This window comes from Lagopus muta, chromosome Z (assembly GCF_023343835.1).
Source record: "Lagopus muta isolate bLagMut1 chromosome Z, bLagMut1 primary, whole genome shotgun sequence".
NCBI classification, from domain to species: domain Eukaryota; kingdom Metazoa; phylum Chordata; class Aves; order Galliformes; family Phasianidae; genus Lagopus; species Lagopus muta.
Genome location: NC_064472.1, coordinates 17617644 through 17639538, shown reverse-complemented (window position 1 = coordinate 17639538; position 21895 = coordinate 17617644). Strand labels below are relative to the sequence as shown.

General features: G+C 39.9%; 1 protein-coding gene across 5 annotated transcripts in view; it reads left to right on the top strand.

Annotated features, from left to right (window-relative positions):
- The window catches only part of CDC20B (cell division cycle 20B), a 37863-nt gene that overhangs the window by 11476 nt on the left and 4492 nt on the right, over window positions 1–21895 (top strand). Inside the window, exons 1-10 of one of the 5 annotated variants that reach the window (XM_048931801.1) lie at window positions 1315–1379; window positions 2087–2165; window positions 2941–3062; window positions 5826–5922; window positions 9007–9117; window positions 10808–11004; window positions 11747–11841; window positions 17247–17475; window positions 18592–18717; window positions 19440–19557. In XM_048931801.1, coding sequence (XP_048787758.1) covers window position 2165; window positions 2941–3062; window positions 5826–5922; window positions 9007–9117; window positions 10808–11004; window positions 11747–11841; window positions 17247–17475; window positions 18592–18717; window positions 19440–19557 — 1096 coding nt within the window. In that variant the 5' untranslated portion in view covers window positions 1315–1379; window positions 2087–2164. Of the gene's footprint in view, window positions 1–1165; window positions 1380–1463; window positions 2166–2940; window positions 3063–5825; window positions 5923–9006; window positions 9118–10807; window positions 11005–11746; window positions 11842–17246; window positions 17476–18591; window positions 18718–19439; window positions 19558–21895 lie in introns of those variants that run through there. The other 4 variants (XM_048931797.1, XM_048931800.1, XM_048931798.1 and 1 more) reach the window with 4 other exon arrangements.

Here is a 21895-nt window from a genome sequence, read left to right as displayed (position 1 = left end):
TGATCATGGCAAAAAGTGCACGTTCATTTTTTATCTATACACCAATAAGAACTAGTTACACCATATCCTCATCATGCCCTTGTCTTACTGCTCTTCAGGCTTCCCACTTTTACCTGAAATTTTGCCTTCCTTAGTTTAGGTTTTTGTCACTTGCCTTGACCTGATATTGTTAATTCATTCAGGAGTGTTTACCTGACTAGCAGAATTTTTCATTTCGTATCTATATACGTATTTTCTTTTTTCTTCCCTTCCCCTCCCCCTCCCCCCCCCCCCCATTTTCTATGTGCTGCTTCCCTTCTCTCTGACACTTAAATCCCTAAAGTTGTTAACTTCCCTTCTTATTTGAATATTTCTTTATGGAACGGTAAATATCCTGTTGATCAAAATACATGGTAGTAGTAGCCCTCCTAGCTTTGAGCAACTCCTGTGCAGTGAGGGTAGCTGCTTCTTCTGTGTGAGCTGGGAACGGTAAACCCCATTGATCACTGTGTCAGGAGTCATCTTCCTTAATTCTTCACGAGCTGAACCTGTTTACATGCAAGTAATTGAGTTTATGGGCTGTCCAGGCAGCTGGTGGAGTCACCGTCCCTAGAGATGTTCAAGAATCACATAGAGGTGGGAGACATGGTCTGTGAGCACGATGGGGATGGGTTCATGATTGGAATTGATGATCTTAGAGGTCTTTTCCTGCCTTAATGATTCCATGATTCTATGACTCTTGTGAAAAGTTGCTCTCCTGAACTCTGATTACTTTATACTTGATATTTCTCTTAACCTAGAGATCAGTAGGACATTTTAATTTAGTGACCGTGAATCTCTATCAGCTCCAGTTTTGGTGGGACTCCTGCGGCTAGCTGTGGGCAGTGAACGCCCTGTTCGTCACAGTGTGCTCCAGCCCGGCAGCCACAGGAGCTGTGTGGAGCAGGATACCAGCTGCCCCAGTCCATGTGCAGAGCTCTGGAGGCTGTCCTCACCCTGCAGAGTTTTAGCCAGGCAGGAGTCTACACTCAAGTGTTGTTCCGGGTGTCCTCAGGCCAAGGTCCATTTCCATGGCTTGCTTGTTCTGAGAGAGACTGAACTCATGAAGACTTGAGATAGTGTGAAAGGACAGAACAACATTCTGTGATGACCGGTTTTGGTGTTTTGCCTCCCTTCACTCGTGCAGGCCCTGGATTCAGACGGGACCACGTACTCCCGGTTTGAGAGCTCCATCAAGAGGAAGCTGACGGCCAGGGTTCCGGTGGCGAGCAGCCCTGTTGTCACAAGGTGGCAGCAGCGACATGCGGGAGGCCTCACAGCAGAGCCGCGCCGGGCCCGCAGCGCAGGCCTTTGTGCCCTCCGGGGCGCCCGGCTCGTCAGCACGCGCGGGAGGACTGCAGGTGGGGCAGGAGACAGGGCGGCATCGTGAAGGGACTGCTGAAATCAGCAGGAGCAGGCAGTTAGCGCAAGGTGTGCCACTGTGCTCCCCATGTCCTAGTGGACAAGGGCTGCGGCTGCTGCAGTGGCAGTTTGTGCAGGCAATGAGATCAGAGGCAGCTTTCCTCTAGCGGGATTACACTGCTGACATGATAAGAGAGCCAGGCCCAAGGTTCCGGCTACTACTGCACAGGCAGATAGGACAGCAGGCCATACATCTGGTTGACATCAAACGTGGCAGTTAAAAGACAAGCCTAAACCTCTTCTTTAAGCAAGTAATTTCTGTTGCAGGCGAACTTTTTTTTGCATCTGCAATAGAATCTCTTTTGTTGTTGCGCTTTTGCTTATGAAGTAGCTAACAATAACTGACAGGACAGAAAGAATTCTTGCAGAAGACCTCTCCCTTCTGCGTCTCCTTTCCACTGCACATGGATACCACTGACCTGGCCATAACTGCAGAACTTTAACCAGTCTGCGTGCCTGGACATGTTGTAGTGCACACGTACAGACAGCACACTGATAGAGAAGCCTGCCCTATGTTATTCTCCCCTCTGATGCCTCAGGCTTTAGGTATTGATAAAAGTCCTGTCTGCCAAGGAGCACTCGCCCGCAGTTCATCTTAGGGAGAGGCTTGTCTGAATGCTGTTCAGAACACTGCTTAAACTTTCAGGACTTTGACATGGTCTGAAGAACTGACTCTGGAGGAGGTTATTTTTCTCCATCCACAGCAGAGGGAGGCCGAGGAAACAGTAAGACTTTAACCTTTAAACAAGCTCACTCCTACTATAGTAGTGGTAAGGAAAGGTGGAGAATGGTTTACACACTGCATATACAAGAAAAGCTTCCTGGAATAATGAGGGAAATAAACAAATGTGCTTTATTCCTTGATTAATAATGGAAATATTTAGACAGCAAATAAAAGGTATTCTTTAGCATTCCTGATGTGTTCCCATGAGGCTATGACTATGACTGTTGGAGACAAACTGAAATTCTGTCTTCTGCAGAGCAGAATACTCTTCAGCAGTGTGGACAAAAGGCATGCCCAGCTGTTGGAAAATCAGGCTCTTAAGCAAACTCAGTTATACATTATCTGTTTCTAGAACAGAAAGTCCTGGATGTTCTTGCCACCAGCACTGGTGAAAACCAGTATGACTTGGATTTTATGTGAGGTAGGATCCTCTGTAGCCAGTGAATTGATATGAGCTACAGAAATAAATATAGACTGTTTATAAAGTGAGTGAGCAGTATGACATTTTTCAGACATCTACTTTAAGATGAGATGAATAGCATAAGTGTCTGTTTCATTTCTCTAACAATAAAGGGAAAACAGACCAGTTCAAATGTCGGTGTTTGTATTGTCCCATTTAGTATGTCAGATAAGCTTTTAATAAGTAATGTGCTGAAAAGTACTTGACTTGAAATACTTCTCTGTAAATTAAAAAAAATACCTTTAGTTTTTATTATATATATAATGTATATATATATAAATTATATATTTATACTATTAAAATTGTTTGTTTTCAGTGATGGATAAGATGCTTAAGAAACCCTCCATCATGAAAAGTGCTGTGACTCTGTCTAGCAGGCATACTGCAGCAGGCTTGGAAAGGAGAAACGACAGGAAAACTGAACTACAAAAAAAGCAGGTGAGTAAATGCTTATAGAATATTTGCTGATGTGTTTTATTACCTCATCTTTTGTGCAGATGCTACCATATTTACATTGAGAACAATAACAAGAAGATATCAGTTTAGGAAATATCCACTAGAAAAATGTCAGGAACAATTGCTATATCATTAACTTTATTTAGTGTATTTCTCTTTCTGAGTAAAACTAAATTGAAGGGCGATGAATGACTCAGTTTTTCATGTGATTCACAACCACAGTGAAGATCATTTTTTCAGTCGCACAGGATGTAGTACATTTTGTCACGTAGACAGAATGGGCTACTGTAAAAATTTTGCCAAAAAGTAGCTGTGAATAAAGTTTTTCGTCATGACTAGAAGCTAAAAGGTAAGTAGTTATGTTTAACAGTTATTGGTAGAGGACAGAAGAACGCATGGAATCTACTATGTGAAATAAAGGCTTCATATCTCCTCCCACTCTGGTGCTGTTTTTTATTGCTGAACACTTTACCCTTCATTTTTACTAGTGGCCACTGGCACAAAATTTCGTTTCTCTTTAGGCTTTGTTTATTTCCTTTTAGTCATCTTAAATAAACCCACTCATTTTTGTTAACTTACTGAAAACTGACTTCTCATATGAATCACGGTGATACTTATCTGTGTTAATAAAAGTTATTACCATTACATATACTGAAAGCAAGGTCAATATTTTCATGCTACCCGATTGTGACTATTGTATATATTAAGTTATAAACTTGTAGTCACTGACCTGCATTCCCTTTCCTGGATTACACCAATTACAAGGTCATAGATACCTATGTAAAAAGTCACCTTAGTCACCTAAGTGGTGACTTTTTTGAGAGTAACTCCTGAGTGAGGAAACTTGATAGCTGCACACCTAATGTTGTTGCTTGTACTGGTTTACAATTCTTAATATTGTTGAAAAATTCCCATGAGAGTGTCAAAATAAACTTCAAAGAAAAAGAGGTAATGTCAAGATAGCTGGGCTAGAAGTCTGGTTGGTTGTTTCTTTTAATACTTGTACTTTTGAAGACCACTGAATGTTGCAAAACAACCTATGCATTTACAACATCTTGAGAAAACCAGTTTTCATGACAATCACTTTCCTTTCTAAGTAAGCAAATTATTCTGGAAAAATCATATGTCAAGAAAAGTCCTTTCCAGCCTTTTCACCCACCGTGATCTTATGGAGAGTGTGCATTTTAAGATTGTTGAAAAGGGGCCTAGTAATCTTAGTTGTATATACCCCACAGAGAAATTAAAGAAAACCTTTTTGTGAGATAAGTATGAAGTAGCATTGGTAAAACGTACTTCTTTTGCTTCAGTTTTTATGTGATATTAAAGGTGATTGCAGTGACTTTACTAATGTCAGTGTTAGTCCTTCATATCTCATTCTCTTATTCAGAGTTCTACACCAAGGACCATAACAACTTCCTGTAAGTTTGTTGTGCGGGTCTTTGAAATAACATTGTGGGATAAAATCTTCTCACATTCCAGTGAATGTATGTGGTCTTCTTGTGAGACAAAAGATTGCTTCCTTGTACATACAGTAGGATTTCCATAGAAATATCTGCACTTATTTTAGAGGCACAGATGCAAGCAATCAGATTAGCTTTCTGCCAAATTGACTGTATAAATCATTCAGAAAGTTCCTCTCAAAGCTGACGGCTTGCTATAGAACAGCTCTGATATTTGAAAAAGAAGAACTTTTTTCTGGTTGTTTTTGCAAGACATTTCTTATCATGATTACAACGGGGTTTTGAGGAAGAATAAAAGTGAATGTGTTTGGAAAGATAGATTTCAGAAAAAATTTTAAAAAGAACATACTAAATGGCTGGTGAAAACATCAGTGACATTTCCACCTGGCTATAAATAAGGAGTTAAGGACCAAACAGACAACAAGCTTGAGAGCATTCATCTCAATGAAAAAAACCAACAACATTATGAAGAAGTGTGCATTATTAAGGATTATATATACATACATACATACACATATAGTCTTACCTGATGATCTCAGCCTTACCTGAATTTGTCTGAAGACTTAACATAATTTTTTTGAAGAAGGAAAAAATTCCAATAACAATTAAGGTTTCCCTGTACTTTTCTTCTGCATCATCTATTTCTTTGACCCCTGGGTAGAGGTTTATATAACAAAAAATTCTTAGTTCTCTGAGACACTTTGCTTACATTTTTAGCACCTGTGGATTCAAAATGTGGTACTGGTTTAACAAATAGGATCATGGAGTCCAGACATTTGGACTCTAGCCAGGGTGAGGACTACAGTAGGTTTCATGCTGAATCAATTACTCTGCAGTATATGCACCACAGAACTGATCAGACCTAAGGCATTAGATATATTGTCTGCATGCAAAGAAACCTGGTGTTGTGTGCTAACAAAATTAGCCTGAATGCCAATTCAAAGGAGGGCAAGAAGACACTAAAACTCAGTGAGTGACACATAGAGGCCTAAAATATCTTCCAATAGCAAGATGACCTTGTTCAAACAGCTTTGTTAAAATGTTTATGATCATTAGCAGTGAATTGGTATTTTATGGAAGGGAAGATCATTACTGTAGATGGAACATACGATTTGGACATTGATATTCTGTATCTTTTGCTGAATTCCTACCCAGGAGTCCAGGTGTTTTAAAACTTCTATGTGAAGAAAGTCCAGTACTTCAGAGGTAGTTATGCTAACCATGGTACTTAAATATGTTCTTGACAGATTTCTTCATTCATATTTTCACTTCTATGCATAGACAGAAATGTACTACACAGCTTCTAATGGTCCAAGAAACTGGATATAGCATGGCAGAAAGTGACATGAAGGTCTGTGAAAAAGCCACTTGCATCTGGAAAGGTATGTTCCACTGTAGCAAATACCCCATGTACAATGAATGATAAGATAGAACAGGCTGCGTCTACACTGAGAAAATCACCAGTTCCCACAAATGTTACAGAATAGTGCAAGGTGGCTGAGATGTGTATACTGCTTGGATCCACTTGCCCTGCAGTTCTCGTAGCCTCTGATGATATGGATCTCCACCTCTTCCATTGTGGTTAAATGCTTTATCTATCACCTGGCTTGTGTTTTGGCCCCATCAGACACATCGGTGGCCCTAAAAACAATTTCCCTTTGGCTTTCCAGTTTCAGATGTGTGAAATAATGTAGGTTTTTGCTGCAGACTGGGCCCAGAGTATCTATTAAATGGTGTGTTGGGTACATGAGAGAGCAAGACATGCAAACCTGATGGGATCTTGCCACACCTGCCTGTAAGGAAAGGTAGGTGGTACAAACTATCCCTTGCTCTAGTCACGATTTCATCTAACTGGGAGCTGATTGATCTCCTCCAAAAATATGAGAATGAGTGAGCATATAGAGACTGTGAACTATAAGCCAACTGGGATGTGAGGAGCTGATCTGTAAAATAACACAGATATTACAATTTTTTTTTTAATATGAGGTTGTTTGCTAGGCATCAGGCCAATATTTTGTTATGTTCTGTCTTAGGTCATTTTTTTCTGTGGTCTGGCTATTTCTGTATGTGCTGAATTCTTAACCAGTCAGGACCTGATTCATGCTCATGTAAGGACAGTGAGAAACAACCTCTATATGAGCCTGAAGTTCAGCTCCTGTGGAAGAAGTTGTGGAGTATGTGATAGACTGGTATATATTTGTTACTGTACAAATAAAGCTTAATTCAGAGCTTTCAGAAGCATCAGTATAGGGATTAATCATAGTATTTTTTTCCTGATGGCAAGTGAATACATGTATCAGGTATATTGGGTTTTATTCCACCCACCTACCTGTTCACTGAGTGGTCTTGTGTTACAGTACTACTTACCACTTCTCAAGTCTTATTTTGAGAACTGACACAGGCACGTGAAAACCAAAATTCTTTCAAAAGCCAGTGATAATCTTCCAGTACTCAGGTAAAATAACACAAAATGAGATAATGAAGCTTAATTTCCACTGATAAAAAAATTCTATAAAGCACATTCGTCTGTCCACAAAGTATGTGAATAGAGCTGCAAGCGTGATTTCTATGAATTTGAAGTGAATTACGCATGAGAAGAGAAAAATGAAATAAGTTATACAGATAATTTCATCCTTTCTCAGTGCTTAACCCCAGCTATCAGTATTAGAGATCATTTTCACAGTATCTCAAAAGTGTTGTCGTTCTCCGGCTGTTGTAACTAAGTGCTTCAGTTTTCTTAAACCGTCGTACTTGGCTGGGTTTGGAAGTGGTTGACAATATCAAAAACAAGACAAAACAAAACAAAAATTTACATGTTTAAAATACATATTATTCTGTACACCCTAATCACAGTTCAGTGATATTAAACCTTTTTTAGGGTTAGAATGGATTGTTACATGTTGTATTGGGCAGGTAAGGTCTTACAACCAACCATTCCTGCAAGTCTTGATTTTTTTAATTCCACAAACTTTTAGAAGAAAATCACTGTGGCCCTTCTCTTGCTCATCTTCTGCTTTTATTTGTGTAGAGGATTTGACTGATTTGCTCTGTATTATATGCATACCACTGATATTTCTGGTGCACTTGACCCCAAAGCACCTGGGGCAACACTGGGACAGTAGAGAGGCACCTCTCATAAGAAGACACCACCACTGTGGTAAAGCCCTCGGGCAGCACTTACGGCTCATTCATGGAAGCTCCTTCCCATACGCATGGGCACTACATCCCTGATGGATGTGCTCTAGGTCTGAGCTGCATCCCAGTGAGATGCACCACATCACCGCTGGTCCCACGTGCTCAGTGGGCAAGAGGCAGCATCTCAGAAGCTAAGCAGGGTCATACTTAGTACATTGATGGAAGACTGAAGGCCTTGGCCTTGCTTTTATTGGTTGGTCTTGATGGTCTTAGAGACCTTTTCCAATCTTGATGATTTTATTATTCTATGATTCTATGACAGGTACCACAGCTGAAAGGAGAAACAATTGTTTTTTGACAGAAATTCATTTTTGGCTGGGGGATAAGACTGAGATTGAAATAAGTATGAGATAAAGTTCTCCACAATTTGTAATTGATAAGACTTCTGTATAAGATTATAATGTGTGTATTTATATTACAGAGTGCAAAAATTTTGTCAGTGTTGATTTTTACTAACAGAAAGAGTGGTTGTTGAATTGGATAATGTCTTCTTCCTGTGAAGTTTTGGCGTTCATTCTAAGTGCTCTTCTCTAGGGAATATTTCAAAAATGAAGTCAAAACATGAAGAGAAATATAGAAATATTAGTTTCCAGATCTCCATGCTGCATATTACAGCTAGATAAAAATGTAGCTTTAAATGATTAATGGTGATAATGATCTTTTTTTTTACTATGATGCTTAGCAGTTGTTGCAGAATCACGTAGACAGTGACCACAAAGGCTGACTGTTCTGCTTGCTCATACTTGAAACTTACTGTTACTGCTTTGGTTTCTGAAGTTTGTGTGGTCACAAGCTTAGAATGCTGTCATCAAAGTGGGTTTAAAAACCTTTTCCTGTGCTAGGTGTTGATAGAGGAGGCTGTTGAAGAGAAATTAACACCGAAAGCAAAAAGGTTAATTGCTGCATGAGGGTTTTGAGGTGGGAGCATGAGGGTTTTGAGGTGGGAGAGCCCATATGAACTGCTACTGGCAACTTCTCGCAAAAGCTAACCAGACAAAGACATGAAATGTATTTTGTAATGAACTGTGATGCAATTTAAACAAAATACAGCAAACTCTATTCTCCACTGTAGCTGAGTGCATCCATGGAGATTTGATAGAGCTATTAAAAGGAAGATTTCACTTACTTTTCTGTGGGGTGTTTTGGCCTAACCAGGAGGAGTTAGACTCATCTAGACATCTGTGGTTCACAGACAAAGACTAACATAGTGACTGTGAAAGGCTTTGGTGTTTTGCATGACTGAACTGTGTGTGATGAATCTTCAAATGCAGGATGCCAAGAAGAGATGCAGAATGAGTTCAGAGCTGTTACCATCATGAAGCCATCAGTGACATTGGAGCCAGAACTGAGGCTTCATATTACTGGTTTGCATGATGATTACTGTAAGTTATTTTCTTATAGACTGAGGCTTCTGCAGACATTGAGAACACATATATACTTCAAGAAAGATGGCAAGGGTGTTTCCCCTTCAGATCAAATGGGAATTCTCCAATACTTACGCATGATGTCATTTTTTCTTAGACATTTGCAGCTTGAAAATGAAAACTGCCTGTCGCAGAATGTAGAGATCACTGATCAAACCCTAGAATCATTATCACCTACGTCTCGTGCAACTTTTTTCAGCAATAGGTCTCAATTCACATTTAAAATCAGACCAGTGAACATACCTCCATGCTAAGGACATTTCAGCTGTTAGCAGTCTGTCAACACAGCAACTTAATGTAACAGACTTTGAAATCTCTAGTTATGGGAGAAACCAGTGATTTGTTTATGGTTTAGATGATAGATGTCTTCTGAACTAAATTCTCACCTACATTTTTCGTGGTAAAATTAAACATGCACAGAAAAATGCATGGTTTTCTGTTCTACATCGGCAAATATATTAAAGCACTTCTGAAACCATAACAATTCTATAGTTGAAAGTGTTAGAAATTGTTCCTGTGTTTCGATTGTTGTTTGTGTTTTGTTTCCTTTTTCCTTTTTTTTTTTTCCCTAAGGTGTTCTTGCAAGCATTCTTTAGATGTAAATCTATGAGCAAGCCAAAAGTTTGTTTGCATCCAGATTGAGTCTGGATTTCTATATGAGTGATTTTTCATGATTATGCACAAGGTGTATCCACAAAACAATAGCATTAGTAGAATTCTTTGGAAGTTATTTTTAGTGCATATTTCTGACTGTAGGAATCAGGACTCTAATCAAACAGCTGACTGAAAGATTAAGCTGTTCTTCAGAGTGATTTTAGTTACTGAAGCACAGCATCAGACCTTGGCCTATGCTAACTATTTTCTTCAGGGATCATTTAAAATGACTTTTCAGCTGTCATAAATGCAGCAGCTGATGATTCGCATTGACATCAGAGTGTGTACTGTTATTCTGTGTCAGAATTAGATGTTGCATAGCAACTCTGTCTGGCCTGCACTTTCTGCCTGACACAGCAGGCTGTTCTGAGGCTAACTGGTGTAATGACTTCCTTTGCCAGGGTCTGTAGTGCACCTAACATAAGTGGAAACAGTATTTCTTGCATTTGCTTACTGAGCAAACTTTGTGGGAGAGGTGCAGAATTTCCCTGATTCCTTTCTGCATTTTTCTTCTGTTACATGGAGAGTAAATGTTAGTACTAGCTCAAGGAAGAACTGTAGCATATAGACTTTCTCCTATGTCTTTACCAATAACATGAATTATTTTGGAACAAGAATGTTTTTGCATTTCTAGCTGGTACTGGAGAACACTTATTTCTGATGGCAGAAATTTGGGTGATGCAGCCATCCAAAATGATGGATGATAGGTGTAAAAACATTTAGTGAGGAATCTGTAAGTCATATTCTTCTGTATAAATATACAGATTTGTGGTAGTTAACCTAATGAAGATCTTTTCTTGTTAGAAATACTCACCTTCATTTAGTTCTCATTTATGTCCTAGTTGAATATGAGCTGGTAATGGCTTCATTGAAGCAATGCCATGAGTTTTTCCTGTAGCTAATAAAAGAAAGCCTCTGCCCCAGCCATAACCCCTCCAACCCCAGCTTATTACCTCTAACCTTCTTGCAGTAATTTTTAGAAGCTTTTTTCTAGATCTAAACATACTGGACTGGAACCTTGAAAATCTCATTGCTGTTGCTCTGGGATCTGCTGCATATATTTGGAATGGAAGAACTCTTCAAGGCATTGAAAGCATTGGTTTAAATTCCAGTTCCAAATACATTTCATCTCTAGCTTGGATAAAAGAGGGAACTTGCCTTGCTGTTGGCACTAGTGATGGAGAAGTGCAAGTACTTAATATTTTACTTTTTTGTCTTTCTCAGTTTTTAGCTGAAGTGTCCATTAGACAATCTTCTTTGCTTAATGAAACAAAACAAGAAAGTTGGCTAAAATACAGAAAAACTCTTCTGTAGATGGTGTATAACAATTACATCATCCCTCATGTTACAGAATAACTGCACAGAGGGACTCAGATTTTCTTTTCAACAGTCATTGGAACTCTTTAATTATTTTTCTCAGCAAAGGCCAGTCTTGTATCTCTCTTGCTAAGATCACTCTAGTAGAGACAGATACATTTAGAACTTCAGCAAAAATTGTACTCATAGATTCACATCCCTGAATTTCACTTCAGATTATACACATAAAACTCTGTCTGCTGTTGTAGAACAGTCCTGTTTTGAAAGGTCTTTGTTGGATGTTGGCTGTGATACTGAATAATGTGGGGATCTATCTGGTAGAGTTCTGATTCATCACGCCAGTGCTTTCCTACACAGGCTTCCAAATACTGGCGTATAAATAGCTTTAAATTTAGAAATGCACATTCTCTTAAAATAAAATAAAGTGAAATATTGTGTGAAAGAAATAGTGTGAAATGAATGAGCTTGAAGTTGTCTGTATGTCATATCAGAACTGAATAGTGTTTACCTGCAAACAAATGAAGAAAACAAAGACATTTCTCTCTCTCCCTCTCTCTTTCTGTCTCTTTTTCTGTTAAATTTGCATTTGTTCTGTGTGTTTGTTTTGTATTGGCAGCTGTGGGACATTGAAAGGAAAAGAAGGTTGAGAAATATGTTTGGCCACCTGTCTGTAGTTGGAGCTCTGAGCTGGAATCATTATATTCTGAGCAGGTGAGTGCTATAGTCTATTCACAGAAAGAATCCTGATATTTTCATCTAGATAGGCATCCCAATTATTTGATTCGTTTTTGTTGGTTTTGGTTGAAAATGCTTTATTCTTTACCAGCCACCACAGAAACAATATGTAAATATTCTTTATGTCAGGAAAGCAACCAAATGGAATTTAACCTGCCTCTTTAGTCTCTGTTTTTACTGTTCTTAAGAAATCTGCCACCGCTTCTAGAATTTCTGTAAGATGTGGAGCACGTGGTTGTGTTTTTTTTCGGAATATTTGAGCATTAATTGATATTATCTGCAGTGGGTCCAGATTTCAGAAAAGATACCTTACTCAGTGCAAGGGAGAGGACATGTAGCTTAGGCTGCCCTTCCACTGACTTTTCAGATGCATGGCAAAGCACGGTTGTTAGAGTTACACTCTTCTCTAGCTGTGTATCTGTGAGGAAAGGCCGGTTCAGTGCTAGCCAGAAACTGAACCCTATTTTGAGGAAGGATCAAAATTGTTGCCTTTTGCCCTGCCAAGTTGAATATTTTATATTTGGGCATCATTTCAATATGCAGACTCATGAGAAGGATAAAGCATCCAATTTTGTGTTTTATTCATTTTTTCTCTCAGTTTCCAGTTCAGATCTTTGTCTTAGGCTTGAAGAATGCGAGGGAAAACTTGATTATAAAGGATGTTTCTCCTATTTTAAAATAATGTGATAGTCTTCTGTTTTACTTAAACAGAAATTATACCCAGCATTCACTGATTATATTGTTAATCTCAAAATGAAAGTTGTTATCTCCTGATGAGATCACCAGAGGTAGTTTTGTTTCACAAGATGTTGTGGCTTTTGATTCTGTTGGATCTGCTAGGCAGAGTAAGATGCAACATTACCAACTGATCAACAGTTAATAAAATGCTTTGGCTTTTGCAGAATGTTTGTGAATTACATTACAAATACACATCTTCAGCGTCTGCTTGGCATGACCTTATCACAGTCAGTATCAGTTTCAGTTTGCATTTCAGCTTAGCCAAAGAAGTGAAAGCAATAAAAACTTACATTTCAAATCTTTCTGAATAGAAATTGATTCTAAAATTCAACATGAAACTGTGAACTACACTTCTTGTTGATAGATTAAGTTCAGATGACATTTATTTCTCTTTCTAGGTTTGATATTAGCCAATTAATTACTACACAGTTAAGCTACCTGTATAATCAGAAAAAAATAGAGTTAATATTCATTGCTACTAAAATAAAATCAGCATTTTTACAGGAAACTTCACTATAAGTTGGTACTTTGATACTTTGGAATAGCGTACTAATTCCTATAGTTAAAAATAGACTGATGACAAAACCTCAAGGATATCCAAATACGTTTCAGTACAGCAGATTAATTTGTCCTAATTAATTGGTTCTATTTGTATTTAGCAAAATAGATGCAATATTTTGTGTCAAAAGAAAATAATATTGACTTCACAGAATCACAGAATTGTAGGGGTTGGAAGGGACCTCCAGAGATCATCGTGTCCAACCCCCTGCCAAAGCAGGTTCCCTACACCAGGTCGCACAGGTAGGCATCCAGGCAGGTCTTGAACATCTCCAGAGAAGGAGACTCCACCACCTCCCTGGGCAGCCTGTTCCAGTGCTCCGTCACCTCACTGTAAAGAAGTTCTTGCGCACATTTGTGTGGAACTTCCTATGCTGCAGTTTCCAGCCGTTTCCCCTTGTCCTGTCTCCAGAACAGAAAAGAGTCTGACCTCACCACTCTGCCCCCCACACCTTAGATGTTTATAGACCTGGATCAGGTCCCCTCTCAGTCTCCTTTTCTCAAGGCTGAACAGACCCAGTTCACTCAGCCTTTCCTCATAGGAGAGATGCTCCAGGCCCTTCACCATCTTTGTGGCCCTCCACTGGACTCTTTCCAAGAGATCCCTGTCTTTTTTGTACTGGGGAGCCCAGAACTGGACACGGTACTCCAGATGAGGACTTAGCAGGGCAGAGTAGAGGGGGAGGATCACCTCTCTCAACCTGCTGGCCATACTCTTCTTCTTAATTTAGCAAAAATCCCATTTCTTTTCAAAGAATATTCTCTGGAGCCAAGGTCTTTTGCACTTATTCAGTCATTGAAAATCTCTTCATGTGTAACACTGGCAATTCAGTCCATTTCTGTTGGTTAGATTTTCTGCTTATTATTTTGGAGGAGGTCTGCATCGTTTTTCAGAAAGCGAAGCCTCTGAGTATAATGACATAATGACGTGTATCTTCCTAGTTATTTTCCATAAAGACATGCTTAATATTCACTGGTGAAGTGCTTGGTTGGAACCTTACTAATTTTTTGTGGCCTTCAGGAGTTTGAGAAGTCCATAATTCAAGCACATTGAATGACATTTCTTGCAATCAGTCACTTAATGTATGTGTTTGTAGATTTTCCAAATTAGTCAACTTGTATCTGAAAATTCTTTAAGAGTCTGTGTGTCTCCAATCAACATAGCCTTAAATAAATCTGTTGCAGTAATGTGAGATACTTGTTTCTCAGTTATTCAGATACCCTAATACAAGCTGGGGGATGTGAAGATGAAGCACAGCCCTGCCAAAAAGGGCTTGGGAGTACTAGTGGGTGGCAAGCTGGAGATGAGCCAGCAATGTGCCCTTGCAGCTCAGAAAGCCAACCTTATTCTGGGCTGCATTGATAGAAGGGTGGCCAGCAGGGCAAGGGGGGTGAACCTTGCCATCTGCTCTGCAGGAGAGAGACCACATGTGGAGTACTGCATCCAGATGTGGAGTCCTCAGTACAGGAGAGACATAGTCACTCCATAGTTGTAGTGTGTCCAGAGGCGGGCATACAAAAAAATGATCCATGGGATGACACATCTCCCCTGTGAGTACAGGCTGAGATATCTGGGGTTGTTTAACCTGGAGAAGAGAAACCCTGGGGAGACCTGATTGATAGTGCCTTTCAGTATCTAAACAAAGTTGTAAGAAAGACACTTCAAAATTGTCTGTTTTTAATGGACAAGGGAAAATGGTATCAAGCTGAAAAAGGGAAGATTTAGATTGGATATAAGAGAGATTATTAAATTTTTTACAATAAGGATGGTGAGGCACTGGAACAGTGTTCAAAGAGATGGTGGATGCCTCATCCTTGGAGACATTCGAGGTCAGTCTAGACCAGTCTCTGAGCAACCTCATCTAGTTGTAGGTATCCCTGTTCATTGCAGGGGAGATGGACTAGATGACCTTTAAAGATCCCTTCCAACTCTAAGGATTCTATGATTTTAGGATTCTGTGAAAATATGTATAGAGGTTGATTATCTCAGTGCCATAAGAACAGATGGAACAGTCGATTTCCAGTGCGTGTCATGGTGTCCAGGAGATCAGGCACAGCTAGCACAGGTTTATGAAAGGCATGCCATGCTTGACCAACCTCATCTCCTTCTACGACTGGGTGACCAGACTGGTAGATGAGGGACAGACTGTTGTCTACCCAGACTTCAGCAAAGCCTTTGACATGGTTTCTCACAGGATTCTCCTGGGGAAACTGGCTGCCCGTGGCCTGCACAGGTATAGCCTTCCTTGAGTGAGAAAGTGGCCAGAGGGCCATGCCCAGAGGGTAGTTAGTGGTGAATGGAGTGTAGTCCAGCTGGCGACCTGTTACAAGTGGTGTCCCCCAGGGGTCGGTACCGGGGCCCATCTTGTTTAATATCTTTATTGATGACCTAGAAGAGGAGATTGAGTGTACCCTCAGAAAGTTTGCAGATGACACCAAGATGGCAGGTGGTGTTGATCTGCGTGAGGGTAGGGAGGCCCTTCAGAGGGATCTGGATAAGCTGGATCACTGGGCTGAGGTGAATGGGATGAGGTTCAACAAGGCCAAGTGCCGCGTCCTGCACTTTGGGCCACAACAACCCCATGCAGCGTTATAGGCTTGGGGATGAGTGGCTGGATGAGTGTGAAGAGGAAAGGGACCTGGGGGTGTTGGTTGATGCTCGGCTGAACATGAGCCGACAGTGTGCCCAGGTGGCCAAGGAGGTCAGCGGCATTCTGGCCTGCATTAGAAATGATGTGGCCAGCAGGAGCAGGGAGGTGATCATCCCCCTGTACTCAGAACTGGTGAGACCGCACTTAGAGTATTGTGTTCAGTTTTGGGCCCCTCACTGCATGAAACACATTGAGTCCCTGGAACGTGTGCAGAGAAGGGCAACAAAACTGGTGAGGGGTCTGGAGCACAAGTCTTATGAGGAGCGGCTGAGGGAGCTGGGATTGTTCAGTCTGGAGAAGAGGAGGCTCAGAGGTGACCTTATTGCTCTCTACTTCCTGAAGGGAGGTTGTGATGAGGAGGGTTTTGGCTTCTTCTCCCAGACAACAAACAGGACCCGAGGAAATGGCCCCAAGTTGTACCAGAGGAGGTTTAGATTAGACATAAGGAAGAACTTTTTCTCTCAGAGAGTGGTCAGGCACTGGAATGGCTGCCCAAGGAGGTGTTGTAGTCGCCATCCCTGGCAGTGTTCAAGAGGCGTCTGGATGAGGAGCTGTGAGATATGATTTAGTGGCTTGTGATAGCAATGGTGATGGGAGGATGGTTGGACTAAGTGGTCGTTCAGGTTGTTTCCATCCTTGTAATTCTATGATTCTGTGGTTTTAAGATTCTATGAAAACCAGGGAAAAGAAAATATGCTGTAAGCTGTTTTCAGTATATTCAACTCAGTTATACTATTGCTGAGTAAAGCCTGTGTCAGAACAGCAATAGAGGCCATGCTTCCAAAATGGGCCCTTCTTAGTAAACTGACATAGCTGGCCAAGGTAACTAAGGGAGAGCAGAGTCTGAGGGAGTGGTCCCTCAAGACAGGTAAAACTATGCATGCATTTCCTAACAGTGATACAACAGTGTCAAAATGAAAGGGTAAATAAGCTGTGACAAGTAGAGTTGATTAGTGCAGATTTTCTTTCAATGTGGAAGTGGGAGGGAGAAAGAGAAGGTGAGGGAGAGAATTTAAGAGCAGAGTGCTAATGACTACTACTGGTAAAACCTTAACGAGGCCAATAAAGTTTTACCCTTCCTCTTTGTTGGAGTAATATCTGGCCTTGGTAAAATTCATTTTGCAAAACTTTTCTTGAAGTACAGGTTAGAGTCTACATTAACTGGTTAACTGCTAAACAAGGTACAGATTGGTGGTGTACACTGTAGTATGTCTTCAGGAAAATGAAAACTGTGATGGAGAGCAGGTAATTTGCTGGGCTTGTACTGAGCAGCTGCTTTGCTACTTTCTATTTTCAGTCACCCCTCTATTGTTGCTCTGCAGTTGTGCTTCACTCTGATGGGGTTTGCTGCTGAAACTACTGAAGCAACTTCAGGATGACAGTGTAGCATCTTGTCTTTAATATTGAACACATGCTGTCTTTTCTCAATTACAGTGGTTCAAGACTGGGGTCTGTTCATCACCATGATGTTCGAGTGGCTCAGCATCACGTTGGTACTCTTTGCCAAAACAAACAAAGCATTTGCAGCCTCAAATGGTCATTAACCAATCAGTTGCTCGCAAGTGGGTCTAGTGATGGTACACTGAATATCTGGCACAGTGATCCTGGTGTGAAAGTGCAGACACAGCCACTGAAAACCATTCCTCATTCTTCAGCAGTTAAGGTATATGGAGGAGGAAGAAAAATTCTGTATTTATTCTCATGAAGTTATGTTGTTGATGCAAACTGTTGTGGAATTTTTCAGATTGTCTCAGTTTATTTAGATTTCTATTAGCTTCTTCTCTCCTGATTGTTATGCAGATAATTTTAATACCAGTTCTCTTGATGCAGATAAATACAGTAATGCTTTGATTGATCATGAAATTCTACTGGATTAGTAGGCCTTTGCAAATATTATATCAATCAAAAAATCTACAACCTCCTCCTCCTCTCTTTCTCCATCCTGCAAAGTAAAATTCTGTGACACAATGCTTAAAAATCATCAGACAGGATCTTTCTGATGTTGGAAGTTGTCTCTGGAATTCCCTCTGCTGAAATGATTTTAAATGTGAAGTTTCTTCTGCTCTCCTGCCCGTTTCAGGTTATGATTGCTGATAGCAAAGGATCTGAAGAGAGAAACTGGAAATGAAACAACTTTGATTCTTTATTAAGTCCTAGTCTGGGAAGGAGAGGTCAGATATCAGCAAGAATGAGGAATCCAGCATTTATAAGCTGCTTATCCTCCCAGAAACGTTTGAGACTAGCCTGAAGCATTGATGATAAAGAGAAGATTATTGAAACTGGTGCAAATGAGTTCTTTGTAACTTTTCTTCAGATAGAGCCAGGGCCCTGGGCATATTGAAGAAATAACTCAAAGAACCCATCTTTATTTAAAGTCCCGTAGATGGCATTGCTCAAGCTTCTACAACGGCTTGAGTTAGACAGAAGTCAAACTGCATTATGTTGGATTCTTCTAGTACTGAGGTGTGAAACTGACCTGTGAAGAGCGAGCAGAGAAGCTGGAATGTTATGAGCTTAAGTAAGGCAGTGTAGGTAGGCTAATGTAAAGAAGTGACAAAGAGAGCAGTAATTGGAGTTTTGGGATCCTATGCATCTGTATAGCAGGAAGAGCATAATGTAGTAAGGAATAAAAAGCAAGAGATATATTCTGGGTGCTTGTTGCAGATCATTTTTCCAACTGGGCTTTTAAGTAAAATCTATTCTGTTTTCCAGCTAACCTCCCAGTCTGTTCTGGTGTCTGATTTCTTTTCTTCTTTTTTTTTTTTTTTTTTTTTTTAAGGCTATGAACTGGTGTCCTTGGCAGTCCAATGTCCTTGCTACAGGGGGTGGAATGAAAGATGGGATTTTGCGTGTCTGGGACATAAACAGTGAGAAACTCCTCCAGAGTGCAGCTACAGATTCTCAGGTGAAGATGAAATATCTGCATACTCTGGCTCTGCTCTGTATAGCTGTATATCACAGCGGTATAGCTGTGCTTCTTTGGCAAACTCCCACTGACTTTGAGGGTGGTTCTGCGGGCAAGAGAGCAGCAGGATTTTCTGTGTGTCTGCAGTTTGCTACATTTGGCCCTGAAGTGTGGGGCTGGAATCAGAAGTAGTTTGTTTCTCATTTACAATTTCTCTTCACACAGAAAGGCTTGAAAAGAGGGTAGTCTCACAGCCAGACACTTTTCATCATCTTTTTATTTGTGGCGATAGTGGGTTTGGCCAGAATTCTCATGGAGAGAGTGCTAATGGGGAAGATGGCTACCCAGATTGCTGGGTTGGGGAGAGGTCTAAGAGTCAGAGGGCAGGCATCAGTCTCTTGGGTTAGAATACTAGGAGACGGAGAAAAAATTCTCAGCTGGAATAAAGCAGTATAGCTGATGATTTTCCTGGAGCTGTGACAACTTGGAGGTATGCTTAGAGGACCTTGGTTTCATACTGATAGGCTATTAATGCATTTAGTCTGTAGAGCAGCTGTACCTTGAAGTGTTGCAAGAAATGAAATCATCCTTCTAAATAAGTAAATATTCTGCTGAGGCTATTTCTCAGTAACTTCTTCAAATGCTCTAGGTAACATTTCAGATCTCCTGAATGATCTATGTTGACTCATTCTGAAAACTAAAAGAATTTTAAATTGCAATAGATTTGTTCATTGCTCTGGTTACCCAAAACCAGTGAACTGATGACTGGACAAGGCCTTCCTGGAAATCAGATGAAAATATGGAAGCATCCAGCACTTATCAATTCATCAGAACTCTATGGCAAGTATTTCAGTTCACTGTTTTAGATATTTCAATTACCCATTTTTCTCTCTGACCAGTTTTTTTTTTTGTTTTGTTTTTTGTAAATATGTACATTATACATTTAAGTAAAATAAAGCTTAAAGAGCACTCACCTACACTTCTTTATCTACATGCAGGTATTCATTCATTAAGTCTTGATGCATGAGATCGTAAAGATTGACTTAGTAAGATAATGATGTAAATTTTTTCTGTAAAATTCTGTACAGTTTTAGTGATGATCTCCTATCATTTCTAAAGCTGTCCTAGTCGCAGACTGTGGATTTAGACTTCTCCCTAAGGATTACTAAACCTGGACTGAGTGTGCTGGTGTCAGCTTGCTTCAAATACATTGTAGGCTGGTGGCCTTTTAAATGACACAAACTAGATATGATTCTTCAGTTTTGCAGCTCATTGAGCCAGGATATTGTACCAGCTTCCAAATTAAGTTTGAATGTGATAAATCTCCGTGTGTTATCAAGAGCTGTCTGATTGTTAATGAATGCTTTTGACTGTGAAGCAGTGCAGTGCCTTGTGTTGTCCTTGTACCATGCTGATAGCTAGGGGAAGTGTAGTCTCCTTACAGTTCTGTTTCAGTCCATAAAGCTGTAGTGTTCCAGCTGTTGTTTGCTATTAAGCCTTCTTGTTGCTTGTGTTTGCTGTCATTTTGATGCATTGATTTTCACTTGTTTCAGTGTTAAATTAACCAGTAAACAAATAAATGTAACTGAATTTTGTTGTTGAATCCTTTATGTAATGCTGAATATCTTGAAAACACTCAGTAGGAATGAAGTTCATCAGGCATTGTTAAGTACTTCAGTAATTGAGATTGCCTATTACTGAGCATAATTACAACAGAATTCTGACTGATACTAATCCTTTTACACCAGAGTCCATTTTTGGTTCAAGTCTAATAGAACTATAGAACAGTTTACTAGAAGATTCATTTTGGATGTAAATGTAATCCCCTTAGAACTTAAAAAAGTTTTTATCAAAGAAAATACACAATAAAACAAAATATGCAATTTCTTTGAAAAAATACCCTGGTGTGATCTTCAAACAATGTTGTAAAACTCCACCCTTCTCCACTAGGAAAGTATGGAAATTTATAATTTTGACTTTTCTGATTTCTTCTGATCCCCCAACTCTTCAAATGAAACTAGTAATAAGTTTTTCAATCAGTGTTGTGGTCCAAAGACCACATCTGCAATTCCTTCTTTAGAGCTGTTAGAGACACTGAATGGAACAAGAGTGTAAGAAATTTGCTGTCTTTGTAAATTCATGGTTTTTGATACTGACAAAGATCATGTAGTCTTTAATAGGTTGAGAAGGATCAAAGCCTCAAAATAATACCTGCTGAAATAATTAAATAATGGTATCAAAATTCTAGTCACAAAGTTTAGGTGGGGGATATTTTTTAGCACCAGGACACCAGAATCTTGCTTTTGGTCTGCAGTTTTATGCATATTCATGGAGTACTACTGCATAAATCCTACAGTTTCAGAAGGCCTTACAGTTCTCCACATGCTTATCTTCATAATGCTGTTTTGAGCTACAAAGAGAAATGCCACCTCCATTGTGTTGATGGATAATTCAGGTGCAGAGGCTGAGAACGCAGATCACCTATATTCGTTCAAAATGGTCACCCAAGATTTTCTTCATAACTTTTCACTTCTTTTCAGGATAAGACTGGTCTGTTTTTAGACGAGGAACGCTACATCTCAAAATCCTCGTTTTTTTTCTCTTAGGTGTCTGTGTCAGCTTTATGATTGTCAGTGAGTCACCCCCAAATAAGCTAATGACCAGCAAATTGCAGTAAAAACACGTCTAATTACCTGTGCCCCATGTGCCTAAAATCCCCATGGATTTTCTTAAGAGTGACATTGTGCAGGACCACATGGTAGGTCTGTGTAAAAGCTGTGGAGCAAATCTCGTCTCAGTTTAGTATCAAAGAATTTCTTTAGTTCCGTCAGTTGATTCTACTGTGAGAGACACTTGTATAACTGAGTTAATGAGTTGTGTACATTATTTATGCTGTTAGACTAGGGTAGCTTCTGGCCTTCAGTTACAGCTGCCAAAATTTTCTCAAACTGCAGACAAAACCAAATGTAAAATTCCAATAAATTGTTCATTGGGATCACTGTTAAAAGATCTTCCCAACAGTAATAATGCAGCAGCTGGAACCACTATCTTGTAATTGTTGGATCAGCTACTAAGTGTCGCGAGGCATAAGCAGCCAGATGGGAAAGCTCAGCAGTCAGACTCATTACCAAACACAGACTTAATTATAAATACAGAGAAGAAACAAAAGTGCAGGTTT